General features: G+C 40.9%; 1 protein-coding gene across 4 annotated transcripts in view; it reads left to right on the forward strand.

Annotated features, from left to right (window-relative positions):
* Window positions 1–13,963, forward strand: part of KDM5A (lysine demethylase 5A) — an 83,740-nt gene extending 69,777 nt beyond the window's left edge. For 2 of the 4 annotated variants that reach the window (XM_007117068.4, XM_007117069.4), the window contains 2 exons: window positions 1,967–2,374; window positions 9,680–13,963. In XM_007117068.4, the coding sequence (XP_007117130.1) occupies window positions 1,967–2,374; window positions 9,680–9,886 (615 nt within the window). In that variant the 3' untranslated portion in view covers window positions 9,887–13,963. Of the gene's footprint in view, window positions 1–1,966; window positions 2,375–3,205; window positions 4,989–9,133; window positions 9,220–9,679 lie in introns of those variants that run through there. The other 2 variants (XM_007117070.4, XM_007117072.4) reach the window with 2 other exon arrangements.
* The last annotated feature ends 643 nt before the right edge of the window (window positions 13,964–14,606 follow it).

The following is a 14,606-nucleotide window of genomic DNA, read 5'->3' on the forward strand; positions in this document are numbered from 1 at the left end:
CTCAGTAGTTGCGGCCCACGGGCCTAGCTGCTCCGCGGCATGTGGGATCCTCCTAGACCAGGGCTCAAACCCATGTCCCCTGCATTAGCAGGCAGATTCTCAACCACTGCGCCACCAGGGAAGCCCTACAGTGGCTTTAAAACCAATTAGAATGTCCACGTTCCTTGGAGGTACCACAGATTGCCACAAGGGTGGCTGGGTGGGTAGTACTCTGATTGTCTTACTTTCTCATTAAGCCAAAGTAGTTCTGCTTTGTGGTTTTCTTTATTGCGATTTTATGTAATATTCAGTTTTAAAAAGGCCGTGTCTGCCGCAAAGAAAGGGAGTTACCATAATTCACAAGTTGAGAACAACTTTCTTAGCCCAGACTCACACTGGTGAAAGGCCCAAAAGTTAGGCAGGGGGCAGGGCAATAGAGTGGTTGAAAATAGGAAGCAAGGGAATGGTTAAATAGAAGTGGATTGGGTGGGAGGGGGAGTCCACATACATTTATACAATTCACACACTTTTATACAATTATAAATCACACAGTTTCTGATTTATACAGTTTATACATGTTGTTCTATCCATGATCTCATTCATCCTCACCAGGATCCTGAGGGGAAAGGATAGACATGGCGAGTATTTAGCTCATTCTACCTGTGAAGAAAGTAAGGCTCAGGGACGTAGAAACTTGCCTGAGGTCACACATGGAGTAAAAAGAGACCTGGGTTCTCTCTCTGGCATTAGACTCCAGTATCCTTTTCATTATTCTTTTCCGTGACTGTTTCCATGAGGCGGAAGGTACACTGTCAGCAGCAGTTGACACGGATACGCCTCGTGCACTGTGGTTTGTCTTTGGTTTGGAAGTCAGATTGAGGGCGCCTAACTTAGATAGTATTTTCCAGTCGCAGAGCATTTTCTTCACATCCATTATCTCATCTGATCTTTATTTTACATATAAGGAAACACAAAGTGTTGAGAAGTTAAATATCTTATTCAAGATGTGATAGACTTAAGACACTTGTGACCCAGTGTTCTTTACGAATCTGCAGATTCTGAGGTTCCTGTCAAAGATATTCCAGTATCAAATCTGTGGGAAAATAAATTCTCAGGTGTTATTTCTTAAGTAATTATCAAGCTTATGTTTTTCAATATTTCTTTTTCTACCTTACCCCTTGTTCTTTCTGTTACTAGACACACATTTTTCTATTAAAATCTTTATAACATTTACTACCTTGGCACATAAATAGCAACAATATTAGACAGTTGAAAAAAAAAGGCAAGTGTTTTTGCTTCGTGACAGAAACTGTTTTCTTGTGAAAGTCACTACATACCCTTTGTAATGAGATCATGGATAAAATCTTGTGTTTTGCTGACAGTTTTGATAACTTCTTAACCACCAAGGATTTATTGAGCTAATAAAGAACTTTAGTACTGGTAAGTGGAGACCCAAAGAGTTATTACATAATTATTTAGTATACATTTAGCTTTCTTTGTATGTTTTCATCTCAGTTACGTAGAGGTGCTACAGACTATATTAATATATGCAGACACTTTTTTTTGCCTTTTTTTCCCTCTGATAAGCTAAAAATAAGTCAGATATTTAGGGCTTGCCATTATTTTTTTCTTTGAATATTATATTTGCCTTCTTAAAATATCTTCAGAATATTTATTGTGGTATAATGTACACAACATAAAATTTATCATTTCAACTGTTTTTAAGTATACAATTCAGTTGTTTTAATTACATTTATAATATTATACAACTATTACCACTATCCATTTCCAGAACTTTAAAATTATTCCTAAGAGAAACTCTGTACCCATTAAATAATAAATCCCATTTTCCTCCCCCCAGCCCCGGTAACTCATATTCTACTTCCTGTCTCTCTGAAATTGCCTATTCCTGATACCTCATGTAAGAGAATAAAACAGTTTTTAAATGTCTTGCTTTAAAATTGTTTCTGTTTTTATACTTTTGAAGGATGACAGCATGGAAGAGAAACCATTAAAAATAAAAGGAAAGGACTCTTCAGAGAAGAAACGGAAACGGAAGCTAGAAAAAGAACAGCTTTTTGGCGAAGGAAAGCAGAAGTCCAAGGAGCTAAAGAAAATGGATAAACCTAAAAAGAAGAAATTAAAATTAAGTGCGGAAAAATCAAAGGAGCTGAACAAACTGGCCAAGAAACTAGCAAAAGAAGAAGAGAGGAAGAAAAAGAAGGAGAAGGCTGCTGCAGCCAAAGTTGAACTTGTGAAGGAGAGCTCGGAGAAGAAGAGAGAGAAGAAGGTGCTGGACATCCCCTCCAAGTATGACTGGTCAGGAGCGGAGGAGTCTGATGACGAGAACGCTGTGTGTGCCGCGCAGAACTGCCAGAGGCCCTGCAAGGACAAGGTGAGTCTAGCTGCACCTGCCAAGTGTGCGCGGGGACGTGGAGCAGCGGCCGGGCACACCTGGGTTTGAGGTAGTGATGGTCTGTTTGGCCTTGTGACGTCACATGTTTAATTCCGTTTCTAGAAGCGTTTTCAGTTATGAGGCTCTTAGTAGAAGAAATGTGTTGTAGAAACCGTATACGTGGTGATCGTCCTGACCGAGCAGAGAGAAGCTGTGTGGTACCACACGAGTGGTGCGTCTCGTGCGTGGGCACAGCAGGGCTCAGAGCAGTCGTGTCCCTTCCCTGCAGGGTGCCTCGGGGGACTAGACATCTTGTCAGTTAGCCCCAGTGGCCCAAAAAGTCCTGGGCCGGTACCCTAAGAGCTGTGGCAAATTGCATTGAGATCAGTTCTGAAGACCTAAAACTAGGGGGTTAAATCTTCCCTTTTGGTCTGTGTCTTATCCACACCCAGCCCTATGTATACTCTCCTAAACAGAATATGATTGTTTTCACATCTCTTGCACAAAATAAAGACCTTTAAAGGTATTATTTTTAAAATGTCAGCCCTCAATTTTAAATATTAGCAATGATATGATGGTCTTTCTTAAGGTAATAATTGATGTTATAAACTTCTGAGAAAGACGGATGGACTTTATGAAAAATCCTAGTTTAAATTAAATGGCTGAAGGTATCTATTACAGTGTTCCCATCAAGATTGTTAGTAAGTTCATGGTTTTAATTTTATTATCTCCTTACACCACTTGATGTTCAGAATTTTAATAGCTCCTCAATTTGAATATATAAATGGAATAAACACAGCTGCATCACTATTTCCTTACTTTCCTCCTCAGTTAAATACTTGTTAGAGCTTGAAGAGGTCACCTTGTCCAGCCTCTTAATTTCACAAATGATGAGAAGCCAGGACTGAGTGAAGATAAATGATGTGACCAAAGTCATAGAGCTCGTTAGCGGCAAAACCGAAAGTAGAACCCTGGCTGCCAGACCAGGTGCTCTCCGCTAATAGCCCCACCCCTCCGGTGACCGAGATGCAAGTACAAACACACAGTGCAAAACTAAATGACACATATTTAAATTATACTTACTAAAGGTTTTCTACTCACTTTTGGAAAATGAATATATAGTAAAATATATATCCCACAGTCCAGCTTTCCGAGGACCACAGCTGTAAATATTTTAGTGTGTTTCCTTCCAATTCTTTTTCTGTATTGTTTGTTTTATATCATGTCATACCGTCTATTCACTTTTGTATCTGCTTTATTAGTTTCATAAGTATTTTTCTATATTATAAATATTTTAAAGCATTTTGGTAGATACATTATATGTGCGTGTATTATTTTTATCTTTCATTTGAATTTATTCTCATCTGAATCTGTTTATTGAAGAGGCTGATGACAGGCTAGCTGTTTCTCCTTGGGTCTGAAGTATTAGCAGCTTAGTGTTGGCAGGACCTGCCCCCTTTTCTTCCACCTCTAACTAATTGTATGGCAGTTGGAGGACTGGCAACAGGATATGTTTCTTTTTCAAGCTTTCCTGTCATCCTTCCTACAGTGTTTATATCCATCATGAACCTTTCCCTTTTTTTCTCCTTTTCACTTAATAACCTCTCCCCTCTCCTCTGTTCAGCACTTAAAATACAGTTCAGTTCATCTACTATCCCTGTTCTTTTCCTGTAGCATATAAACACTACAGACAGGTTTTTTCTCATCTGCTCTAAAATTGTTAACGCACGTCCTGCTTCCTCTCAGGGTGGTCAGGGAGTGAGGGGAGATCATCTATATGAAAGCACTAGTTAACCAAAAATGCAACTTAAGTGTTAAGATGTGATCATTATTTTTAGATGAACCCTGGGATTTGCTCCTAACATTATAGGTATTTAAAAAAAAAAAATCTAGAAAGGGGAATCCCCTGGAAGTCCAGTGGTTAGAACTGCACAGCACTTGCACTGCAGGGGCCCTGGGTTCAGTCCCCGGTTGGGGAACTAAGATCCTGCAGGCCACATGGCGTGGCCAAGAAAAAAAAAATCTGGAAAGTTATCATCTACATTTTGATGGAGCAAAAGTAGATTTAGCTGAATATTTAGAGAAAATGGTCTGTTGTTTAAGACATACAAAGATTTGTACACATTAATTTGTTAAGATTAGTACAAAAATTGTCAGAACACATACACAGGTGAGCAAGTGTGCCTTAACCTGTCAGTAGCTACGTGAAAGAAACTTATGAATGATGTATTTCTATAATGTGTTTAATTTTAAACAAATTATTTCAGATTATAAACATTTTGCCCGTCATTTCTGTTTTGCAATGTTTATGGTTCTCCAAGTCTGTTTCTGACACCAGTTTTACTAAGTGGAAGGTGTGTTTCTTTAGAAACTTGGTGAAGAATTTTACAACTTTCTCAATTTGAAGTATAGTGTTTCTCTAAGGAAAACAAATTAATGCATGGTACGCATCTTCAGAACAAAAGGATGACAAGAAAAGAATGTTTTTTAAGGAAGTCTGTGTTCTTTAAATATCATGTAGCAAAAAACCCACACAACTTCTTGGGTTCATTTATATTTAGGTAAATGTATTCTAACTAGTAATTACTATTATTTTTACCTAAAAATGTGCAGATTAAGAAAACTTGGAAGGATTACTTAAATGTACCTAGCTTCAATTTCAAGATGTTTTAGAAAGAAAAAAGAAAAATATTATCAGAAAATGTAAAAGGTTTAAAAAAAACCGAAACGCTCTCTCCCATCATTATCAAATTCAAGTTGAAATTAATTTTAAAAATAATAATGAACTATTTTCAGAAAATTCGTTTTACGGTTCAGAATCTTTTTCTCCGTGAACTTTGCCACTTCCATTCAATCTTATTGGCACCAAGAGTAAAACGAGTTAACTTGAAGGAGCAAATTCTTTCAAGCTAATATTTAAGTAACATTTTTTCTGCATTAAAATAAATATTTAATCTTACTTATGAAAATAGATTTTTTTCCCTTTACTTTTTTTTAACCTTCTTACTATGGGCTTTTTCTTTTCCTTACCCATTACTACCTCCCTAAGAAGTTTGGCATGATAAATAAAGAGAAACTATGTTTATAAACTTCTGTCTCTCACTTTTACTATTTGTTAGCCACTCTGATTTTTTAAAAAATAAATAAATAAATTTATTTATTTATTTTTGGCTGCGTTGGGTCTTCGTTGCTTCTAGGCACGCAGGCTTCAGTAGTTGTGGCGCGTGGGCTCTAGGCACGCAGGCTTCAGTAGTTGTGGCGCGTGGGCTCTAGGCACGCAGGCTTCAGTAGTTGTGGCGCGTGGGCTCTAGGCACGCAGGCTTCAGTAGTTGTGGCGCGTGGGCTCTAGGCACGCAGGCTTCAGTAGTTGTGGCGCGTGGGCTCTAGGCACGCAGGCTTCAGTAGTTGTGGCGCGTGGGCTCTAGGCACGCAGGCTTCAGTAGTTGTGGCGCGTGGGCTCTAGGCACGCAGGCTTCAGTAGTTGTGGCGCGTGGGCTCAGTAGTTGTGGCGCGTGGGCTCTAGGTGCGCAGGCTTCAGTATTTGTGGCACACGGGCTCAGTAGTTGTAGCTCACGGGCTCTAGAGTGCAGGCTCAGTAGTTGTGGCGCACGGGCTTAGTTGCTCCGCGGCATGTGGGATCTTCCCGGACCAGGGCTCAAACCCGTGTCCCTTGTATTGGAAGGTGGATTCTTAACCACTGCGCCACCAGGGAAGTCCCAGCCACTCTGACTTTAAAAGATTTTTGTGGAGAGTTGTCTCAGCAAAAGTATTTGCGTTATCACTGGCTTTATCATCCACATCTCCTTTTGGCATAGGTAATCAAAGGTTGGATTACCTAAATGAAGGAGTCACACACACAGAGACACACAGACACAGACACACGCAGAGACACACACAAACTGGTGATGTTATGATAGGGTAACCAACTGTCCCAACTTGCCTGCGACTTTCCTGGTTTTAGCACCGCAATTCCTGTGTTTCGGGAAACCTGTTAATCTTGGGCGGACTGGGAGGGTTGGTTACTTATTGTTAAGATCACCAAAAAAACATACACGAGGATTGTGAACATATGTCATACTTGATTAAATTGTTTTAATTTTGAAATCTGGCTTTTGCAAGAAACTTCGGTGCAAAAGAGATTGAATGCCAAAATAAAAAGAGCTCAGGTGGGTAACTAAGCTAAGATTGTTACTAAATCACGAGGCTTTCTTTTTTCCCAGTGCAGTAATAATATGCGCTAAGAAATGAACAAAATATAATGGGCCAAATATTTTTTCTTAAGTGTAAATATGAAACCGTACAGCAAAACATGAAATGCCAAACTAACATTATATTTCTCATTTAAGCACACATTTCCCCCAATCCAAACCCAGTAAGCTATTTTTACTATAGTTAAATGTCTTATCAGTTAATATCTGAACAGCTCATTGCTGTGAAGTTTTTCAGTAATTACGTTTTTTTGATTTGATAAGTATATCTCCCAGAAATACTGAAAGGGGAAATGACTATTAGAACTTACTATGCGGTTAGCCAAATTCTTTGTTCTTGAGTGTTCAGGCTACTGCATAGTCTGCAGATTCAGTTGACATTGCAGACAAAAAGTAGAACTGGATTTTGATTGTAAGTAGATTAACATGATAGGAGGATATTCGTAAAGAGGGCTATTTTTAAAAAATAATTTTATTTATTTATTTATTCATTTTTGGCTGCGTTGGATCTTCGTTGCTGCGTGTGAGCTTTCTCTAGTTGTGACGAGCTGGGGCCACTCTTCGTTGCGGTGCACAGGCTTCTCATTGCGGTGGCTTCTCATGTTATGGAGCACGGGCTCTAGGCGCGCGGGCTTCAGTAGTTGCGGCACGCAGACCCCAGAGCGCAGGCTCAGTAGTTGTGGCGCACGGGCTTAGTTGCTCCGCGGCACGTGGGATCTTCCCGGACCAGGGCTCGAACCCATGTCCCCTGCATTGGCAGGCGGATTCTTAACCACTGCACCACCAGGGAAGTCCAAGAGGGCTATTTTTTCCCTGCTAGATTATTAGGGTACATTGTCGTGTAACATGTAGGCTGGGATAGCATCTGAAGAAAAGTTACATACTTTTTTGGGATGGTGGGAGAGCTGGGCTTAGGAATGGACCTCTAGCCAAAATCACAAAAGGAAATGTTGTCTTCCTTATTTGAAAGACAGCAATAGATGTGATTTTGGGAGACCAGAAGCCAGGGCGTGTAGTGCACAATTAGATTCTAAAAGACATGGGGCCGCTTTTCTCGGCAGCAAATAGTGGTGAATTGGTAACCCTCTTACCCGGTGGGGGCTGGACTGGGTTAGGTAACTGGAGACAGGAGTAAGTTACCTGTTGACTCAGGGTTGTCATAACCAGGGTGGCACCTCCAGGCTGGGCGGCCCAGAGGAGCACAGCTCTCCCAGTCCCGCTGACCACCTCCAAATAGCCGGACAGTTGGGCTGATCTCACCCCCTGTCAGATTAGCACTTTATAAATCTTCACCTGCCGGTAGCATCTGTATTTTCGAGTCACTGTCTCCCTTTTCTGTCTCCAGGACAGTTTGCCACCGCAGGGACATTTAGATCAGTTGTTTTCGTCACTGCACAGACTTCAGAAGCTAAATATCACACAGACAGTTGCAGAACAAAACCAAAATTTATGTTAGGAAGTAATTAAGTCACTCCGAACTTACAGAAAGCAGGATCACATAGTGCCAGCGATGGTCAAATTTAGAATATTTAAGAATTACCTGGGAGCTGGTCACAGTGCAGGATTCTGGTTTGTCCCCCAAGATATTCTGAGTCTGTAGGTTTGGGATGGGTTTCAGCTACACTTTTAACAGATGCAACAGGTGATTCTGACGCAAGTAGTGCCGCAGGCAGTTACTTGAAGGTGCAGAATGTTTTGTGGAAAGTAGGATAGTGAGTAGAGCCAGGAGACTGTGATCTTAGAAAGTGCCTTCAGTGTCCCAGGCTGTGGACCAGGTGTCTTGCCAGACATTATTTTACTTGATCCTCTGAATAATCCTTTGAGCAAGATTTGATCTCCATTTTACAGATGGAGAAATGGAGCCTTAGGGAGATTAAATGACTTGCCTCAAATTTTACACCAGAACTCTAGGAACAGTGAAAGCAAAAAAAAGATTATTTTGACAACTGATTTCTCCCACCCTTGACTAAAAACCTGGAAACTACTAACAGGAGTATCACACTTTTGATAAGTTTTATAGGATATGGACACGGATTGTGAAAACGTCTCACTTTTCCTGAGACTCATTCCCCTATAGTCCAAACCTCCTTCCTCTGCTCTTTCTCATAAGCTGTACTGAAGTGCTTAATTGATCCCCTCATACTCAATACTTTGCCCTGTTTTCTGGCAAAGCTCGTTGTTGTAAGTGAAGTTATCAACTTTTGTACTGGGGAGAGAAGGGCAAGTATCTCTTTTATCTTAAAGTTTCTAACCCACCATGGCATAGCTGTAAAAACTACCCCAGTCAGCTGCCAAATAGGAAAGCCCCAAATCACCTCTCTGTTAACTATATGCCCCAGGCTTCAAGTCACCAAACAATAGTCCTTTTCTAGCCTCCTGTAATCACAATGCTCTCTGAAGGGTCAAAGCTTGCCTGGCATCTGCCACTGACCTATCAGTTACCCAGACTTTAATTTTAAACCTCAGAGTGATCTATTGACCTGTGTCTTTTGACTGTTTTAATTGGTTAATTTGTAAGATTTGACCTCTGATATTTGCTAACTTTTTATAGGGAGTTGTATTTGTAACGGAAGAAGAGAAGAATAAAAAATATTAGTTTAAAAAGTGGCCTATGTGACTGCTTTTCTAAAAAAGGTATTTAATGCTCTTAGTACTTTGGCTTATCTCTTTGAAATAAAGCTAATACACAGGATTGCCTTCACATTGTTTTACTCTTCTTTTCTTGATTGATAATTGCATTGTCTTAGAGCCTAGAAATTGTTAATATTAGCTAAAACTACTTGGCTGCTCTATTAGAAGTTCCTTTTTTGTCAAATTTTCTCAAACATGTTTCTGCCTCACAAGGAGCCCCAGGTATTTATGAGGTAATGGAGTACCTAAGAGGCCTAATTTTGTGGACATATTATGGAAAAAATAATTTGGGGGTATTAACTTCCCAGCTTCTTTCTTTAAAAAATAACCCCATAAGAAGTCATTGTCTATCTCTGGGCATCCCAATTATTTGCTATCATTTAAGCCAAGAAAGCTCTTTGGTTTGCTTGTATTCCAGGCTTAATGTGTATGTAACCTAAACATTCCCTGATCTTGTCTCCAACAGGTAGACTGGGTGCAGTGTGATGGTGGCTGTGATGAGTGGTTTCACCAAGTTTGTGTGGGTGTATCTCCAGAAATGGCTGAAAATGAAGATTACATCTGTACAAACTGTGCAAAGAAGCAGGGGCCAGATAGCCCAGGTCCAGCACCACCTCCTTCTTTCATAATGAGCTACAAACTACCAGTGGAGGATCTTAAAGAGACCAGTTAGCAGATGCTGGGTTAGTTTGGGACATGGGGGAAAACGGACCACACAGAGACCGTAGTCAGTAGAGTGGTTTAGATCCACTCAGAATGTTGCTTCCAAAGACGAATGGCCTTCTGAGCAAGTCCTCCCAGCCGACTTCCTCTTTGCATGGACCTGGGATCTGCGTTCTCTGTCAGCACATCTGTGCTGAGGGTGTCTGCTTTGGTCCAGCAGCCAGTGTTTCAGTTCGTGTCTCCTCTGAGATTGCTTGTCACATTAAGGCCAGACATTGGAGCTCTAGGGCGGCTGGTTGGCATTAATGCATTGGTGTGCTGGCAGGGCATGTAGGATGCAGCTTCTGGCCAGTTGGTACTAGTTAGAGGTTTGCAGCCAGCACCATCCAGAGGTGCTGATCACTTGGATCTCCTTAGTTAGGCCAGTGGGAGAGGAGTAGAGTAGCAGTTTCCTTCCACTCTGCCCTGGCATTTGACACCCTACACATCCAGCTGGGAGAGGGCCGGGGCTGAAGTTAGTCCCGTTAGAGGCCATGGGTGGTGGCACAGCCTGTAGACCTCAGCTCCGTGTGCTTGTTTGTACCAAGAAGAAAACCCCAGTTGAGAGGCAGATCACCTCATCTTCCTAAGGAGGAGGATGGCATCTAGTTCAGAAGTCTGACTAGATTGGATTCTGGGAAGAAGAGATTTTATTTCAAGGCAAGGAGCCTTTTTTTGGCTCTGAGAAGTCTTGCTGCCTTGGGTCTACATTTTAAAGAAGAGCAGGTACGTGGATCCAGGCTTCTGCGGTAGCAAAGAAGACAAGTCAGAATGTTTTACTGAGCCACAGCGGTGCCTGCTTTTCGGGGAACCCTTCATTCACAAGTGCACCAGGTGCCACCAGGCTTCAGGCATGGCCCCGAGCAAGACCAGCAAATAACAGCTCTTGCCTTGCAGCCCGGCCCCCACTGGCTGTGGTTTCCAGGACTGGCCGTTTCTGACCGTGGCCCACGGCAGATGCTGTCACACAGCACGTGGCTTCTTCATCAGAGGACGTGGGCTTAGAGTACCTCTGGGTGACAAAGTTGTTTTAGTAAATCCATTTTTAAAAAAAAGAAAAAAGGACTTGTTTTTACTTTTTTCTAAATGTCTCTGACTACTGACTGTTCTATAAATAGATTATTTTTCCTTTTTTAATATACATATATGAGTATACGAATATATATATATATATATATATATATATATATATATATATATATATAAAATTTACTGTTACCAGCAGCTTGTGACAGAGTTTCAGCATCAAAAATCCATTTGGGGGCTTGCTTTCTTGTCTTGCTTTTTAATAAAGGAATCCCATTCCTTCCTTGTAGTACAAGGAGTTAGCACTTCCTTCTCCACCCTAGCCCGACCACATCTTCCATCTTGGTTTTGTTCAAATAGGTCATTCTGTTTCGTTTGTGTGTTGGGACTCGTCCCTTTCTGTGGGGAAACCTGGTCATACTGTATCTGTGATGGTAGTTCTGTTTTGTACGTGAAAGTTCGGAACTGCGGTGTTGTGTTCTCCTCCCTCCTGCTGTGTTCTGTGTCCTTGTGAAGGTGTTAGGTAAGCTGTATGGAAACTCTTATTAGAAGGGGACTAATTTTTTTTTTTTTTTTTAGGACAAAAAAACCCCAAAACCCACCAAACAAACTAAAAATGGTGTTTTGTCTTCACTATCCTGTGTCCCTTTATTTTGGTTTAAAGACCTGTGGTTTGACTTAAATTCATCAGTTTTCCTTTTAAAAGCGGGGAGCAGGGTGGGCCCAGAGAGAAGCTTTGAGTCTTGTCTTCCCTTTTTGCCCCGATCTCTTTTAAAGAAATGTCTTCTAGTAACTAGAAGTGAAATGTACTGTCCAGTCACAGTTTGCGTGGGTATGAGATTTAACTCAAAAGGCATCTTACTAAAAAAAGCAAAACCTTTCCTATAAAATCCAGTTTCTGGAAATGCTTTCTCTATGGTTCTACTACCTGTTTTTTAGTCACTTCTCCCTTAATATCATGTAACATTTTGAGTGTCTTGGCCTGTTAAGAGGTTCATAAGTGTTGGTGTGCATGGGTCTTAAAATCTCATCTCAAGTGTGTGTATGATTTAAGATTTCAGTGGAAATTACGAGGTAACTAAGTAACCAGCTTCATAAGTTATCATTTTGCCAGCCTCTCAGTACATAAAGAATATTACTGCTTAGTTAAGAATTTCATCTGGTTGATACAGAAGAAAGCACAATGTTTTTTTGCCTTTCGGTCTTCTCTGTAAAAGTCTTCAAGTGCTTGTGGGTTAAAAATTGAATGCAGTTCTTAAGTGATGGCTTCCTGGAATACATTTAAAAACACCTTGTTTTTCGGTCATTCCTCAGCTATCAGTGGAGGGGCATGAGGTGCTGAGAAAGACAGCTGAGGTGCTCTGCTGCTTGGAGTGTGGTGGACGGATAGAGGGCTGTTTAGGGAATAATTTATGCTCATAACAGGTGTCCGACTGCATATTTGACTGAGAGAAAAACGCAAGGCAGTCTCCAACCATGAATAGCTCCCTGTTGATCTCCTGACATTTTGGAACTCAAATATATCATTTAATTGATACTGTGGGATTTTCTGTATTTATTTGAAAGTCACAGAGGATTTGGTCTGACTTTTGACCATTTAGACCAAAGGTTGAGAACAGATGAGAGACAGTTAAAAAAAAAAAGAAAAGAAAAATATATAGAAATGTGTAATTTTGTAATTAGTGAACTAAGATTCATCTGTTAAAGAAATGACGATTTTTTTTCACTTAGAAGAAATTATTTTACAACTTAACTCCATTCCTGCAGTATTGTAACATTTCATATTAAAACTTGATTTAAAATGTTTCTTTACCCGTCCTATCTCCTCGGAGTCGCAGTTCTTCACCACTCGTTCTTTAACTTATTCGTTAATTCTTTCAAAGGTATTTCTCACTACGTTCATTATAAACCATTTTGGCAAAGGTTATAGAAAGGAAGATGAAAACTGGTAGGTCAAGAGTAGGTCCTCGGAACCGCGCAAGTGCAACGACAGCTCTCTCGTGGTGCCTCCAGCCGGGGTTGGCCTCGCTGCCTGTGGTGACCCTGCAGAGGTGTGTGGAGCTGCAGGGCCAGGCTCCTTCCCGAGCTGCTGCCTCCCAGCTCTTCCTGACTCACACGTGGGCATCGTGGAACAACAGCTACTGCACGTCACGCTTCAGATAATTGAAACGGCAGATGTGAAACCTGGGTCTCCCGCGATGTACTTGGATAATCAAAACCCCAGCGAGGGCTGACCTGTGAGATGAGAACAATTTCACCTGTGCTTCACCTCTGCTTTTTTGTCTTCGACACGTGTCCAAGAAATGTCAGCTTGTTTGTTTCTCTTAATTTTTAGATTCTGATGCAATTCAGTGGATGTAAGAGAAACTCCCTACTTGGCAATATTTGAATTCTACAGTACATTTGTGTGAATGTCAGCCAGTGCTTAAAGTAGGAGGGTGAAAGGGAAAACTGAGAAAGCCCTCCTTTCAAAGGGGGGAGGGATTATCCACTTTTTAAGGAGAAAGTGGCAATTTGAAGTGGGATTTGAAAATTGTGGGAAAATTAAGCAAAGTTCCACACATAACCAGGTTCAGTAAAGGTTTACATATGAACTAGCTTCGTATGTGTGTAAAAAGTTGCTTTTGCGGTACATCCTTAAGTATAAATTTTTAAAAGCAGGCAATTGGTTTGCCTTTTACCTTTTGAAGTCCCACTTTTTTTTTTTTTTAATTAAGGCATATCGTTACTTTGGGTGTGGATGTGCCATGGCATTTAGCATTTACAGCATGAGGAGGAAAGAATGGATATTAATATATTTTGGAATTCTAGTCTTCTCTTGGTCTGGATCATATCCAGTCACCACTATGCAGCGAATGATGTGCTCTGGGAAAGGATGTGACGGGTTTTTAAAGATGTGTCCTGCTTATTCTTACTTCTGCAGCACTCCAAGATGTCTAAACAGGGGTGTCTTTTATAAGCCTCAAGACCTATTGATTATTCTCTTACATGTTTATTTACCTGTTAGTGAGACACTTAAATATAATATGGACTCTAATTTACCAGGGATTTTGGTGGTGCCTTATGAGAAGTATAACTTGATTTCTTGTTTTTTGAGCATGTTTTGCATTTCTTTTGTTTTCTGAAAGAATGTTAGGTATGGTTATTTGCATTACATCTAAAAAATTAAAAAAACTGTGTGTGTGCTCAGGTCCCCCCTACCCTGTCGTTCACATTGGTGGCAGCTCTGGGTGGTAACCAAGTAAAGGTAGATTTTGGTAACTGACCTGAGAGCCACCTTCAGCCCGCTGCCGAGCAGTTTCTGATGTGCGTTTGCTGTCTGTGAAATAAAGAACTGGCCGCAAGTAACCTCACCAGGGGTGAGATTAGCCTGTTACATTGCTGAGAATAGTGTTTTCAGAAAGCGTGAGGTAGAAGAAGTGATGCCTGCGGATTTCACCTTTCTCTGTTTTCAGCAAGAGTCCGGCGATGGCCAAAAGACCTTTTCCCCACCGTTGATTGCTCAAGTGGTTTATCCCTTTGTAGCGAACCAGTAATAAAAGCAGGAAAGATGAAGAAATCCTTCCTTTTTCCTTTGGCCTCCTAGTACTTAAAACTAGCTCAAACTGCACCTTACACTTCAGAGAAGTAAATGGCCCTGTTTTCTCATTGCCAAGGTTGTCGGG

Source organism: Physeter macrocephalus, chromosome 6 (assembly GCF_002837175.3).
Source record: "Physeter macrocephalus isolate SW-GA chromosome 6, ASM283717v5, whole genome shotgun sequence".
Lineage (NCBI taxonomy): Eukaryota > Metazoa > Chordata > Mammalia > Artiodactyla > Physeteridae > Physeter > Physeter macrocephalus.